At 46.9% G+C, this 15,909-nt stretch overlaps 1 protein-coding gene across 1 annotated transcript; it reads left to right on the forward strand.

The window, feature by feature from the left end:
- The first annotated feature begins 452 nt into the window (after positions 1–452).
- LOC142748548 (uncharacterized) lies at positions 453–5,232 on the forward strand. Its single transcript, XM_075855614.1, has 2 exons — positions 453–1,375; positions 4,631–5,232. Exons 1-2 carry the CDS (start codon positions 556–558, stop codon positions 5,230–5,232), a joined length of 1,422 nt encoding a protein of 473 aa, XP_075711729.1. The 5' UTR covers positions 453–555.
- The last annotated feature ends 10,677 nt before the right edge of the window (positions 5,233–15,909 follow it).

Here is a 15,909-nt window from a genome sequence, read left to right on the forward strand (position 1 = left end):
GTAGTGTGTGTTGAGAGTATATTGTGTATATGTATGCTGTGTGTATGTAGTGTATACTGTGTGTGTTGTGTGTGTATAGTGTGTGTAGTGTATGCTGTGCGTGTGTCTTTGTGTGTGTGTGTGTGTGTGAAGTGTATTCTGTGTGTAGTATAGTGTATGTATAGTGCATGTAGTATATGTGTGTATAGCGTAGGTAGAGTATGCTGCGTGTTTAGTATATGTAGTGTTTAGTGCATGTACAGTAGTGTGAATGTGTAGTCATAGTTGCCAACAGTCCCGAATTTGCCAGGGCTGTACCAAATTTACAGAGATAGTCCAGAAGAGGCTGGACGCAGCTGCAGGCTTAAGGGAAGCCGACATGACCGTCCTGGTAGGGAAAGGGTTAATGTTACGAGGTCAGGGAAAGTTGAAGGAGCTGAAGGAGGGACGGGGAGGAGTTAAGGGGGGCGGGGGGGGCCGTTGCTGTGCTTCCCGCTGTTTCTCGGCATTGAGCCGGAAGCAGCGGGAGGAGTAACACACAGTAAGCAAAGCTCCCCGTTGCCTGGCTCTTTAGTAATGGCAGAGGCCCTGATTTTAGAGCGGCTGCGTGCCGCTGCTGTGCACCACGGTCCCGGATGGCTGGAGGAGACCGTGGCTGCATTAACGCGGATCCCGGACGCCGTTTCGCCACGCCGGGCACGGCGTTCGGGGTCTGTTGTAAGGGACAGGCTCCCCTCCCCCGGCCCCCTTACGAGCATGGCTATGGCGGCGGGGGGGGAGTCGGCAACAACCGCTCCTGCGCTGGGCAGGCAGAGAGCGGTGCCAGGGGTGACGGCGATGCGGGCTGTGTCGACCCGTCCCTCTCGGCGGTCCCGACCTCCAGAGCGCCTTAGTCCGGAGGTAGTCCCGCGGACACGGCGTCGCAGAGGGAGCCCGATCCCGGACGCTGCAGGCCAGGCAGCTGGGAGGACCGCCCCTTCCCAGGCCCTGCGTCCTGGCAGGAATCCCAGGCCGCGACGGGGTCCGGCGGTAAGCAGGGAGTCGCAGGCTGGGCTCCCTGTCACCCCTCCCCCATCAGATGGAAGATGTCGAGAGCAAGGTACGGCCGCCCCGCATGGTGATGTTCCGGCCAGGGGGCAGGCTTCGTCAGGATCGTCTAGACGGACGACTAGATCTGCAGCGACATCGAGGCAACAGGTCCGGTCGGAAGTCTGGGTCCCGGCGGTCGGGCGGCAGGTTGCCGGCCCATCGGTCAGCGCGTCCTCATCCCCTTTCCGAAGATGTCGTTGGGAGGGACAGTCGTCGGCGAGAGAAGAACTGGAGGAAGGTGAACTGGACGTCTATCGTCGAGGTCAGGATGGTCCGGCTGACGGGAACACAGCGCCTGTGCAGCCCGGTGAGTGTATAACTCCATTATTGTCTTATCCAGCGATTTTTATGTCGGGTGTCGGCGGGGGGGCTGCTAGCATAGCATCGGGGGCCGGTAGTGGCGCGGGCGGACGCGACGGAGCGGGTTTGGCAGATTTAGTGGGTTGCTTACGGGCTGGTGGGGCGCCTTGATAGGGCCGCGGCGCCGGTAGTAACGGAAGTGTCCCCTGCGGTAGTTTGGGAAGGCCCCAGGGACGTGGGATCGTTGCAGGCGCGTCCTGTGGTGGCGGTTAGAGAGGCGGTCGCGGTGTCGGTGCAGACTGAGGCACAGAAGGACGGCGATCGAGTGCGCATGGACGATCGTGCTCGGGGGGAGGTGTATGTTTGTTTTGAGGGTCCGTTGGGGGCGCATTTAAAGCAGGAGGTGCGTGATCGGATCTGGAAAGATGAATACGTTGAAATTTTTTTTTTTTCTCTCTTGCCGCTGGCTAAATTCAATTTGGATAAGGGCAAGCGGGATGAGAGTAAAAAGGACGAGGAGGAACGGCGGCGGTATAGGCTTATCCCGCAGACGTTCGTTAATTGGTCGCAGGCGTTCGCCATATTGGCTAGTGTGATAGGGGAAAAGGCGCCGGAAAATTGTTCGGCGTTATTTTGTTATTTTGATGCTATTGGGGAGGCTCATAGGGCGTATGGGGGTCAGGCGTGGCTGCGATATGATGAGCAATTCCGTCAGCGGAAGGCGGTTCGGCCGGCGATTCGGTGGGACCAGAAGGATATTGCTCTCTGGTTACGGGTTACGGCTCCGGTTAGGCAGCCCGTTCCCGGGAGCGGTGGCCAGGGAGGCCAGTCTAGTCAGAGTGGACCAAGCGGCGGGGGAAAGGCGGGGTTTTGCTGGCAATTCAATGAAGGCCAGTGCAAGTTTGGGGCCACGTGCAAGTTCAAGCACGTGTGCTCCGAGTGTAATGGTGCATCACACGGGGCGGCAAAATGTCTGCGAAAAAAGAGGTCCGGGAACCAGCACGGGGCTGGTCAAGGGGGTGTCGCCGGTGAGGGTGGAAAGGATGGCCCTTTATCTAAATGAGTATCCGGATAGGGCGGCAGCTAGGTTGCTTTATGAAGGGTTTAGTGTTGGTTTTGTTATTCCTCCGCCTCCTTATGAGGTTCCGGTTACGGGGAGAAATTTAAAATCGGCTTACTTGCATGTGGAAGTCGTGTCGGAAAAGTTGTTAAAAGAAGTTTCGTTGGGGCGCATGTCGGGGCCATTGGTGGAGTCGCCGGTGAAAGATTTAGTTGTGTCCCCTTTGGGTATTGTCCCTAAACGCGAGCCCGGAAAGTTTCGTTTGATTCAACATTTATCGTATCCCAAAGGTTCGTCGGTAAATGACGGGATTGATCACGAGTTGTGCTCCGTAGTTTATACCTCATTCGATAAGGCGGTGGGGTTAGTGCGGGCTGCGGGTCCTGGGGCGCTGCTAGCAAAAACTGACATCGAGGCGGCGTTCAGGTTGTTGCCGGTCCATACAGAAAGCAACGGCTGTTGGGTTGTTTTTGGAATGGGGCCTTTTACGTGGATCAGTGCCTTCCGATGGGGTGTTCCCTTTCTTGTGCATACTTCGAGGCGTTTAGTAGCTTCGTGGAGTGGGTAAAGAGGGGAGTATCCGGGGTCGACTCGTTGATCCATTACTTAGATGATTTGTTATGCGTTGGCCCGGGGGGTTCGCCGGTTTGCGGTAATTTGCTTCATGCTCTACAGAAGGTGGCGAGGGATTTTGGGATTCCTTTGGCGCCGAAAAAAAAAAAAAAAAAAAAAACGGAGGGCCCGGTAGCGACGATTTGTTTTTTGGGAATCGAAATAGACTCGGTGGCAATGGAGTGTCGTCTCCCGGCGGATAAGTTGGGTGCTTTGAGGCTGGAGGTTCAACGGGCTTGTAGAATGAAGAAAGTGACGCTGAGGGAGCTTCAGTCGCTGCTGGGGAAGTTGAATTTCGCCTGCCGGATTATGCCGATGGGGAGGGTGTTTGGTAGGAGGTTGGCGGCGGCAACGGTGGGAGTGCGTGCGCCGCATCATTTTGTGCGGCTCAAGGAGGAGTACCGTGCTGATCTTCAGGTTTGGAATGACTTCTTGGGCCAGTTCAATGGTCGCTCGCTATGGATGGCCCCAGCGCAGGATACGAGTGTTTTGAATATTTTCACGGATGCGGCTGGGGCGGGTGGTTTTGGAGCTTACGGGGGAGGTCCGTGGTGCGCAGGTCAATGGCCGGCTAGCTGGGTGTCCAGTGGACTCACGCGGAATCTGGCCCTGCTCGAGCTGTTTCCCATCGGGGTGGCGGCTACCATTTGGGGGGACAGGCTCAGGGATAAGAAGGTCCGTTTTTTACTGCGACAACATGGGGGTGGTGCTTGCCATTAATAACATCACGGCGTCCTTTCCTCCGGTAGTTCAATTGTTGCGACATTTAGTGTTGGTATGTTTGTCGTTGAACGCGTGGGTGGTGGCGGTGCATGTCCCGGGTGTACGGAATTGTATCGCTGATGCTCTTTCTCGCTCGCAGTGGGACCGGTTTCGGCAATTGGCACCGGGAGCGGAACGTCTCGGTTTGGCTTGTCCGCAGCATCTTTGGGATCTGGTCTCGGTCCTGTAGAACAATTGGTACAAAGGTCTTTGGCGCGCACGACGTGGAGTGCTTATGCTGCTTGTTGGAGGCAGTGGGAGGAGTGGGTAAGAGAGTTGGGTGACGTCAATACGGATAGAGACAGGTTGGTGGCACTTTTGTACTGGTTAGGGGACGCCTGGGAGGCGGGGTTTTCAGTGGCGAAGGTGAACCGGTTCATGTCTGCGGTGGCGTTTGGGTTTAAGTTGCGGGGCTTTCAGGATGTATCGAAGGAATTTCTGGTATCGCAGGCTTTGAAGGGGTTGCGCCCCGGGGTCGGTTATGTGCCCAGTAGAGTGCATGCGGGGTTTTACGCCAAACAGGGGGTCTCCAGATTTGCCTTTGTTACGTCAGGTGGACGGGTCGTTTTTGTCCAGGTTTCAGTTTGGAGCTGTATTTAAAAAATGTTTGACGGCGGTTGGTGTCGCGGCAGGCTCATATTCATCTCATTCCTTCAGGATTGGCGCAGCAACAGAAGCGGGGCGCTGGGGGTTGGATGATGAGGGGGTGAGGCGTATTGGTCGTTGGGAGTCCAACAGGTTTAAGTCCTATGTCCGCCCCCATATGTTATGAATTTTGCTGTTAACGCTTTACAAATGTTATATGGTGGTGCCTAATTGTTTTTTCAGTTTCAGAGTCGCCTCCGTGTTTGGTGTGGTTGATGGGTCATTCTTACGTGCACTGGGGGGCTTTGAGGGCGGACGTCCGCCCGAATGGTCGCCAGTTGCGCATTCCGCGACAGGATGCGGTTGTGCATTGGCTGGGTTTTAGAGGTATGTCGTGGAGCAGGGTGTTGGCGGAATTCCAGACATATGCTCGGCTTGATAGGGTTCCGGAGGTCTTAGTGTTGCACGTGGGTGGGAATGACTTAGGAGTCCGCCCCTTTCGTGAGTTGGTGCGGGATACCAAACATGATATGTTGTGTTTGTGGGTATCTTATCCCAAGTTGGTGATAGTGTGGTCGGACATAGTCCCAAGAAAGCATTGGCGGTTAGCTAGATCTGTGGAGAGAGTCAATAAGGCTCGCATTAAAGTTAATCGGGCGGTGTCCCGTTTTGTGGCAAAAAACGGGGGCATTTGCGTGAGGCATAGGGATTTGGAGTCAGGAGTGGGGAATTTCTGGAGGAGTGACGGGGTTCATCTGACCGAGGTTGGCATTGATCTTTGGAGCTTGGCGATAGCAGAAGGAATAGAAAGGGCGGTGGTGGTGTGGAGGAACTCACAGGCTTAAGGTGGTCAAGGCCTGTTTCGCTGTGGCGGGGGGAGTCCTTGAGGCCAGTCAGTACAAAATGGTGGGGGGGTCGCATCGGGGGTATGCGTCCCCCAAAAAAGGTACATGGTTGAAGACTTCATCGGGTGGTATCCCTTTGAAGTGGTCTTCTGGTAGAAGGTATATCACTTGAAGGCTTCATCGGGTGTTATCCCTTTGAAGTGGACTTCTAGTGGTCGGTATATCACTTGAGGGCTTCATCGGGTGTTATCCCCTTGAAGTGGACTTCTAGTGGTCGGTATATCACTGGAGGGCTTCATCGGGTGTTATCCCCTTGAAGTGGACTTCTAGTGGTTGGAGCCATCTGCAGAGGTGAACGGTGCTTCCGAGCTGGTTTACGGCTGGAGGTAATTGGTGGTTTGCAGATGGCTAATTCGGTGTGTTCTTTAAAAAGGACTATCTGAGGGGGCTTCAAGGACTTCCTCTGCTCGGGTTAATGTTATGACCCATGTTGGGTCATGTGAATTATTAGGAGGAATTCTCTGGTGGATTCCTAACTAGTTATCCGAATGTTTCGGATTTAAATTGTTTTTATAAAACTGTGAAATTAATAAACGGCTGCTGTGGCCATTTCACATCCAACCTCGGTGTCATGTGTCGTTACTAAATGGGGATGGGGGATAGTATGGTTTAAGGTTAACACACGACTCTACCTAGGCAGGTCAAGAAGAGGCTGGACGCAGCTGCAGGCTTAAGGGAAGCCGACATGACCGTCCTGGTAGGGAAAGGGTTAATGTTACGAGGTCAGGGAAAGTTGAAGGAGCTGAAGGAGGGACGGGGAGGAGTTAAGGGGGGCGGGGGGGGCCGTTGCTGTGCTTCCCGCTGTTTCTCGGCATTGAGCCGGAAGCAGCGGGAGGAGTAACACACAGTAAGCAAAGCTCCCACCCTCCCACCCTTGTTTTGTTACTCTTTAGGTCTTATGTACGTCTGGCTATGAGCGTTGTGTTTTTATTTTGTGTGCTTATTTAACATGTTTTTCTTTTTTCCGGAGTAGGTTCTGTTGTCATGGCAGCTGGCGGGGGGAGTCCTTGAGGCCAGTCAGTACAAAATGGTGGGGGGGTCGCATCGGGGGTATGCGTCCCCCAAAAAAGGTACATGGTTGAAGACTTCATCGGGTGGTATCCCTTTGAAGTGGTCTTCTGGTAGAAGGTATATCACTTGAAGGCTTCATCGGGTGTTATCCCTTTGAAGTGGACTTCTAGTGGTCGGTATATCACTTGAGGGCTTCATCGGGTGTTATCCCCTTGAAGTGGACTTCTAGTGGTCGGTATATCACTGGAGGGCTTCATCGGGTGTTATCCCCTTGAAGTGGACTTCTAGTGGTTGGAGCCATCTGCAGAGGTGAACGGTGCTTCCGAGCTGGTTTACGGCTGGAGGTAATTGGTGGTTTGCAGATGGCTAATTCGGTGTGTTCTTTAAAAAGGACTATCTGAGGGGGCTTCAAGGACTTCCTCTGCTCGGGTTAATGTTATGACCCATGTTGGGTCATGTGAATTATTAGGAGGAATTCTCTGGTGGATTCCTAACTAGTTATCCGAATGTTTCGGATTTAAATTGTTTTTATAAAACTGTGAAATTAATAAACGGCTGCTGTGGCCATTTCACATCCAACCTCGGTGTCATGTGTCGTTACTAAATGGGGATGGGGGATAGTATGGTTTAAGGTTAACACACGACTCTACCTAGGCAGGTCATGGCAAATTACTGTCCCGTGACGTGTCCCTGCAACTGCCACATTCAATTGTAACTGCGTCTTCAGGACGCAGATACAATTGAATACATGGCAGAGCAGGAAACTATCAGCTTCCTGCTCTGCCATTCACACCTCCTGGAGCGGAATCCTGGGCCAGAGAGAACTGTGGCACTATCTATAGGGGGCCATGTGGCACTATCTACAGGGGAGCCATGTGACACTCTCTACAGGGGAGCCATGTGGCACTCTCTACACGGGGCCATGTGGCACTATCTACAGGGGGCACTGTGGCATTATCTACAGGAAGCAGTGCGTGTCAATATCTATAGGGAACAGTGTGTGGCACTATCTACAAGGGGGACATGTGGCATTATATACAGGGAGCAGTGTGTGACAATATCTACTGGGGCAGTGTGGAGCACCATCTACAAGAGGCACTGAGTGTGGCACTATCTACGCTGGTTTTTACGCTGCCAGTAGTGGTCATCACGTAGCGCCTAGCCCTAGTGACATCACCTGCCTGTAAACAACCAGATAATCAAAGAGATATACTGGCCGCCATACTAGTTGTCCGCCAAACTAGTGCAGAAATTGTTGTTCGTTTATTTGTATGCAGAAATTCTGGAAAGAAAGCCACGACCCATCAGATAAACCATGCCCCATAAGACATACCCACCAAAGACGCCACCCTAAGTGTCCCTGGAAAAAAAAAAAAGTATTGGCCACTATGTGTAGTGTGTGTGTATAGTCTATAGTGTGTGTAGTGAGTGTGTAGGCTGTGCAGTGTATGTAGTTAGTGTAGTGTCTGTGTATAGTGTGCGTAGTGTGCGTGTAGGGTGTGTAGTGTATGTAGTTAGTGTAGTGTCTGTGTATAGTGTATGTATTATGTATGTGTAGTCTCCGCAGTTTATGTTGTGTATGCTGTGTATGTAGTGTAGTGTATGTATGTAATTAGTGTAGTGTCTATGTGTATAGTGTATGTAGTTAATGTTGTGTGTGTAGTGTGTGTATATTGAATGTAGTGTATACAGTAGTGTCTGAGTGTAGTGTGTATTTAGTATGTTTGTGTAGAGTCTGTGTGTATAGTGTATGTAGTGTTTGCTGTGTGTCTAGTGTGTATATAGTGAATGTAGTGTATAGTGTCGGTGTGTAGCAGGGACGGTCTGGCTATCTGGCAGTACTAGCGAATGACAGATGGTCTTATATTCAGTGGGCTGGGAGCCTACCGCCGACACATTGCGCCATAACAGCAGTATCACTTACCGCTCCTCGCTCCCCTTCACCCGACACCGTCCAGTCCAAGGTCCTCCAGGTGCTGAATGGTGTCAGAACCTAGTGCGACAGTGCCTGGAGGTGAAAAGGATTGAGGAGCGTTAAGTAAATGTAGGTGTCTGGTCTGGGGTCTGAATTAACTAACTAAACTAAAGTTGTGAACCACCCAACTATCTTTAACCCTTAAAGAGTGATGTCCACTTTTGCAACTTTTTTTCCCCCGCTTCACTGTATCTAAAATAAAAAATTAAGCAGCTTTGGAAGTGATTTAATATCTTCTGCCGTTATGTGTATACAGCGCCTATGAATATCTATGTATCTCTATGGTTATACACTGGAAACAAAACCTTATATAGTCTGATCCTGCAGTCATGCCTTACTCTCTTCCATCTGCTCCCTCTTTGATGTAGAGCAATTATTTGCAAAAGTATACATACCCTTTAAGTTTAGGTACCGTTATACATTATGTTTAATTTTAGAATATAATCACGCCAAATGTTTGAGCTGTTCCTTAGTTCTCAAGATTGCTTGGTAATGGATCTATAAGAACAGAAGTTCAGGGATAGTTAGACTATGTTCACACCACCGTTGGAGGCTCTGTCGGCAGTTCCGTCACATTTGACAGCAAAAATACAGCGTTAAAATGCCGAAACCATAAAACAATGGGGTCCTTTGGATGCCGTTGGTATCCGTCATACAATATGAAGGGAAACCACAATGCATATGTGAACATAGCCTAACAATGATTTAAGTGCTTGCATCATCGCTTCGATCGTTGTAACCCTCTCAATCACTAGAATGAATTGGCATTTTGCCTACTTTAGGCTCTGCTCAGCTTTTTCTAGCGTGACCACATGGTCGGTCACTGACTACAATGGGCTGACCATGCAGCCTCCAAAAAAAAGCTGAGCAGCGCCTACAGGAAACGTTCCAGCAGTTGGTTGTTCACATCGGTTGGACCCATGCCAATTGGACATTGGTGACATACCTACCCTAGCTACCCAATATCTATCCTGAGACAACTCCTCTAATAGTTTCTTATTTTATTATACTAACCTAGTTCTACTCAAACTATTTTTATCATTTCCACCCTACAAGTCCATGTGTTCGACTATGTGGGGCTTCCATTTCTTGGAAGCAATTGGGACAATAAGTGGTTACACGGTGGTAGAGTATGGGATATAGTAGACTATGGACCCCATACAATATTGATCCGTAGTACAGTTGTATGACACCTTATGGAGACAGTCTTTGAGTCCTGACCGTCCACCAACCTCCTGCAAGCAACCATCCATGTTGAAGACAACCGATGGAAAAAGTCAAGAAGGCTTCCGATTTCTACTATAGACAGTTCCCGACCCCGTAGAGCGGCTACCACTACCTTGCTGCTATTTACTAAACCCAGCGTTCTGCATCAGGCTTGACTTGACCTTCTCTCCTTCCTCACCATAATAAGGTGACACGTCCTTCACTTAATTTTTCATTTGCCAGATCCTCAGAACTGAACCGGAAATATGAGAGAAAATTCCTGGGTCAACTCCTTCTAATGCTCTACATCAAACACTTTAGATGATGCCAGAGATTGATCCATTCGTCATCTGGGCTCGGATAATTAGTTTGCTGAGAATTCTAGAGAGAACACATATGGCAAGATCAACCATGTCGCTCTGCTATAATGAAAGCCATCGGTGGCATCATGTCACAGCCTTGCCAGGTAGAGATAAAAGACCTATCCGCCATTATTTATTTATTTTCTCCCATCTTTTTTTCCTCGTTTCTTCTCCGGTACACATGTCACTATGTCAAGCTGCTGAAAAATACAAAAATATACATGTAGAAAACTTTTATACAACTTTGGAATATTCAAACAATCCCATTTTAAATAGACGACGTCAAAATTGGATTTTCAATGTTATAAGTAAACTGAACCCTGCCGTTACTTGAATTAAAATGCTTCATTACGATTTTGAAGTGATATGCGGTAACGTTCCCTCGGCGTACTTATCAAAGAGGCAGACCATGTGACTGCTACAGGGCGCCTGGAGAGAAGAGGGCGTAGCACTGTACTGCTTCCTGTCTCACAGTCATTGCGTTTACCTGCAGTCACCACTAGGGGGAGCTAGTTTTTTTCTACAGCTCCTTTTACAGGATTTTATAACACTTCCTGATCATAGCGGACCCGAATGATTGCTAGAATTCCTTCTGAATTTTTTGTGCAGATACTGCAACTTTGCCCCACTCGCTTACAGTCGTACAACCACCGATCAGCAAGTGATGGCATATCCTAATGATATGATGTCATCTGCAATTACTGTAATACCCCTTTAAATACAAACAAGTGGTGGCTGAGCTGAGTTTAATCATGTAACTCTATGGCCGGCCATACCTATAAGGAGCGTGCAGCCGACAGCTATATTCCCTGACCTGATTGTGCATGTTTATATCAAGGGGGAGAAGGAGACAAGCTGCTGCCAGACACCTCCCCCGACAGAAAAAAAAAGAATCGGGCATGTTGAAATCATAAACATGTTATCTTAGTGTTAAAGGAACACTCCAGGCAGAATAGATACACTGGGGCAAATTTACGGATTTCAGTTTTAGTGCAAATCAATTTAGACTAATTTATTATAGATTTTTGGCCAAAAACAAAACCCAGATGTTTGCACCAAGCTAAACACTTTTTAAAAGGGTCCAGAAAAGGGGCGTGCCCTAGTGGAAAGGGGTGTGGCTTACAATGCGCCAATGTGCGCCAAAATTGCACCATAATTTTGACACAAAAACTGGTTTCAGCCAAGTCAACCAAGAAGTCGTATGAGAATGAGAAAAGTGGCTAGAATGTTGAACCAAATTTATCATACAGTGGGGGAAGATTAACTAATACTGTCTGCAATTTAGACAGTGTAAACTTAGACTAGGCCGTCAGAAGATGTGCCAAATTTACCACGGTGACGTATGGTGTATGATATATTTGGTGCATCTTGCTAGACATGGTAGACACTTTTCTTTATACCACTCTTGGTTGGCTTAGTTTATGCCAGTTTTTTGGTCCAAAATTTTGGTAAAATTTTCATTCTTGGCTTGTGCATTTTAAGTCATGAACATTTCTGTTATCCTACACCCCTTTCCCAGACCCTTTCCAAGTGTCTAGTGATGTGCAAACATCTGTTCTTTTTGGTGCAAATCAATATTACATTTATCTAAATGTATTTGTGCCCAAAAAAAAAACACAACTCGGCCAAAAAATTGGTGCAAAAAATGTAGTAAATCCGCCCCAGTGTGAGCCACTTTAAATAAATTTGGCATCTTTTGACTGCCTGGTATAAATTTAAGCTTTCTAAATATTTGTTTCCTTTAATTTAATAAAAGTCCGCTTATTTTTGTTATTTTTTCTTTTTCTTTTTTTCTTTTTTCCCCTGACTACAACCAATCAGCTATCTCACTTACTAGTCTCCTATTAATATTTAATTGGCATTTCATTGTTGGACAATTAATGTAATTCCAGATTTTCCTCCTTGTATAATCCTGTATGACCTATTTGAAGATCTTTTGCCAAGAATCATGCAGTGAAATGTAATTATAACCTTAGGTCTCGGCAAGTCTGCCTTATCAGCCCACTCCCTCCTTGGCAGGAGAGTTGAAGGGGATATGATTCCTAAACCTCTAATTAACAACCTCTATATATAAGGGATTGTAGCTTCCGCTATGTGCTGCCGCGTATACGCAATGTCGCAAGCCCAACTTATTGTTGTTTGGAATGAATAAAAGCAAATTAAAATCATTTCTGAAAATTGCTCTCAGGCTAAACCTATTTTGTTATACAGAAGAGGTGATAATTTCCAGGATTAATGTAGAATTAAATAGGTCAGTACAGAATATTACACAAAGACTGGAAACATTATAAATATGAAATTAAGGACAATAAATATTCTTATTTGTTTTTATTTATTTGTTTTGCTGCTTGTGGTCATGACAAAAAGTTATTGTTTTCATAATATCTCTGTCACCTTTAGAAGAACTCACTGCAAACTGATTTATTATTGCGGTCAATGCGAGCAGTATAATCGCTATGCAGGGAGCTCCCCCTAGTGGTGGCTATAGACAAAAAAGAATCTGGTACAGCCAAGGGTGTAACTATAGAGGGTGCAAAGGTAGCAGTCCCAAAGGCCCACTTGCCACATAGGACGACACCAGTATTTTTAAATGGCACATAATAGGTGTGGGAACCTGTCATGGGTTTTAATTTAGGGTCCAAGAGCTCCAAGTTTCAGGGTTAGGGTTCTTTACCCTCTGATAATGAATGTCAGTCAATGTGGGAGTCAATGTTACAGAGCATCTCTTCCGGCACATATAAAGAAGCTGCAGAAGCACATAGGAGATTATAAAGAAGTAATGCTCAGTGTATCTGTGACTCCAGCACTGGGGGAAAGATATAACACTTACTAGAAACTGCAGCATCTCTGTGTATCTCTCTGCCTTCTTCTCTCTGCTCCTGCTCCTTCCTCCCACTCCCCTCTCCACAGACTTTGATGGGGAGCATGTGAACTGATCCCTCAGTCAGCTAATAATCCGTCTTGTCTCCCCTCTCTCTCTCTTTCATCTATATATTAATGTGTCTATCTATCTATCTATCTATCTATCTATCTATCTATCTATCTATCTATCTATCTATCTATCTATCTATCTATCTATCTATCTATCTATCTATCTATCTATCTATCTATCTGTCTAATGAAAAGTCCAAATCAGCACTGTGTATAAAGTAAAAGGTTGGGTACAAGCCTCAGGATCCAGACTATAGATCCTCCAATCCTCCGAAACGTCACCTTCTATGGAATAAAAGTTCTACACTTAATTTTCACCTTGACTCATCCCTCATATCTATCCGTCACATTTACTTTAATAAAGAGCCTCTGAATTTAGACAGAGCTTCATACTTCCCATAAAATATCTACCTAAATCAAATAATTCAACTTTACCCACAAGTCTCCAGAATAGACGATCTACCAGACTTCTCAAACAACATTACTTAAAACCTCTATTATTTTTGGCTGAGCGACAGACTGTCACTTTACCTTGAGAATACAAATCCCTCAAAAGTTTCTACCAAAACTTCTCTGTCCAATTTATAAAGAGTCAGATTATACAACGACTGGATGATTTATTAGGGAAATCTTTCGGCGCCATGGCTTGCACATCTTACTATGGAATGAGGCCGCGTTCATCACACATTCTCTTGGGATACGGAGGATCGTCTCTAGATCCATACATTTTTTCCGCCAATACCAGGAAATAATGGCAGAGTCTATTTAAATATATATGTCGCCCTTGTCAAGTTGGCAAGATGCTGTCAGTCAGATTTCCCTAATGTATTACATTGCCAGGACACATGGCGGGGTCTCGGATGTGGCATTAAGTCTAAGTATAACATTGTCACGAGGCATTCACAACCTCATACATTATTCTCTTAGACCTTCGTTCTCCCCAGAGCTTAGACTGTCAATGTCACAGCCATAACCTGCACGTATTCTGCTTGTCAAGTCCTATATTATATATAGTGTTAGCTCCATAGACTACACTGGGCCTCATGTGTAAATACTGATATAAAGGATGGAGCTGCTGCCTATGGCGACTGCACTGTAAAAAGTCCAGCTAAATTCTGATTGGTTTCTGTGGCATCATCTGCACTTTTTGTTTTTTACTACTTGGTTGCGTTTTCAGGAATTTAAAGGGGTTCTCTTCTCAAATTTCTGCCACTCACCTGTCCATGGTACATCGCCGTACAAGTCACCCTCCTCCTCGCACACAGATGACTTTCTTCTTCTCCTGTTCTCCAGCGCCGCTCTGCTACCCTTCACTGGTGGACCTCCAAACTCTATGCTCTGGTTGCCACGTCATGACATAACCTCAAGCGTCATATTTAAAGGGACATTTCCCTCCTGACTTCGTAATTTTCGGTATTTTGAGTCCTAACCCTAGTTACAAACTCGCTACGACCTGACTACGCACCACGCTGTTGTACTCAATGTTATCACCCTTGGTTAGGTTTTCTGAGTGTGATTTGACCCTAACCGGGCTGCTGTATTCATTGGGTCCACCGGGTGGAGGGCTCCGTGACTCGGGGAGGCCCTGTGTATCTTTTCGACCACTTATAGCGTAATCCTGTACTAAGGGCAGGTGAGAGAGTGTAGTCGCTCCTGCCTGCAAGTGTGACCAGAGACTGTGACCGCCAAGTTAATTGCCCATAAGAGACTGTAACCGCTGAGCTGTGTACTCACTAGAGACTGTAACCGCCGAGTTGTGTACTCACTAGAGACTGTAACCACTACGCTAAAAACCACTGTTCGCAACCACTACGCTTTGTGCCTCAACTGGAGTGAAGTCCCATTATATTAAACTGTGCTGTGTGCACCTCCATTTCTGTGCCATTCTCGGGTGAGGTCCCGTCAGGGTCTAGGGCCACAGACATCAAAAGTGCACCTGCCGCCAATCATTGACTACTTCGGGGCCACGATCTGAAGATCCAACCGGGAGAGTCTAGTTAGGGGGTTTACAATGAAAAACATTAATAATTGCCAAACTGGTTAAGGTTCCACTATCTCGGTGACTTACATAACAGGTAGGAATCTATACAAAATGATGATTATGATTATTGCTAAGACTTGTTGTGGACTGAGTAACGTAAGAAAGTGTTTACTAGATATAATCTGCCTGATAACCCCATATAAATGACTGTAGTTGTTGGGCAGGGTATACCTATAACAAGTCTGTTTCAATTAACTCAGCTTTTCAGAGCTAGACTGACACTGTGCAGACAACAGAAAAGGTATTAGAATTGCTGAAAAAAATCTATTTAAAGCTATGGAATTTAAAAAAAGAACGGCCCAGGACCCAGCTGCTGCCGGCATAGGCTGGTCACATCTGTTGGCTGTGTATTAGGCAGGAGATAGACTTTCAGTAGATAACTTGGCAAGGGGAATGGACGGGACTTTGAATTGACACAAATAAGATGACTTTTTATTTGTTCTAGGTACAGATTTGTTTCCCATGGAAATTCTGCATTTATTCTTGGAATGGAGACAATCAAAAAAAACAATAATTTAATTTGAGAAAGATCATTTTATAGTAATACTACAATGTGTTTTCAAAGAACTGTCAATATAGTTGATTCATCTAAGATTTGGTAGGAAAATAAGGGCTAGTTCACAAAGAGTATTTTGGCGCTGTTTTTGATGCGGAACCCGCATCGGAAACAGCGCCAAAAAACATCCGAAATCGCCTCGCATTGATTTCAATGGGAGGCGGAGGCGTTTTTTTCCCGCGAGTGCTAAAAAACGCTCATGGGAAGAAGAAGCGACATGCTCTTTTTTCAGGCGTTTCTATCTCTGACCTCCCATTGACATCAATGGGAGGCAGAGATTGCGTTTTTAGCTTCGAAAAACACGGCAAGTGTTGTGCTGGCTGGCCAAATTCTGCCTAACGGAATTTTGAGGCAGATTTTTCTGCCTGCAAAAGACAGTGTGAACAGGGCCTAAGAGATAGTTTTGTTGCAATTAAGTAATTAAAAGGAAATTGAAGAAAATTTCCCTCTAAAATAAATTCATGATCCCAATATAAATTGTTGAGTCGTCCCCTTTCAGTCCGGTCATTAATTATTGACATATGTCTCCACCCCC

Source organism: Rhinoderma darwinii, chromosome 3, assembly GCF_050947455.1.
Source record: "Rhinoderma darwinii isolate aRhiDar2 chromosome 3, aRhiDar2.hap1, whole genome shotgun sequence".
Lineage (NCBI taxonomy): Eukaryota > Metazoa > Chordata > Amphibia > Anura > Rhinodermatidae > Rhinoderma > Rhinoderma darwinii.

Coding starts and splice junctions, on each gene's coding strand:
- LOC142748548 (XM_075855614.1), top strand. CDS start 556: ATGGCAGAGGCCCTGATTTTAGAGCGGCTGCGTGCCGCTGCTGTGCAC. Junction 1,376..4,630: donor CACAGCGCCTGTGCAGCCCG/GTGAGTGTATAA, acceptor TTGTTTTTTCAG/TTTCAGAGTCGCCTCCGTGT.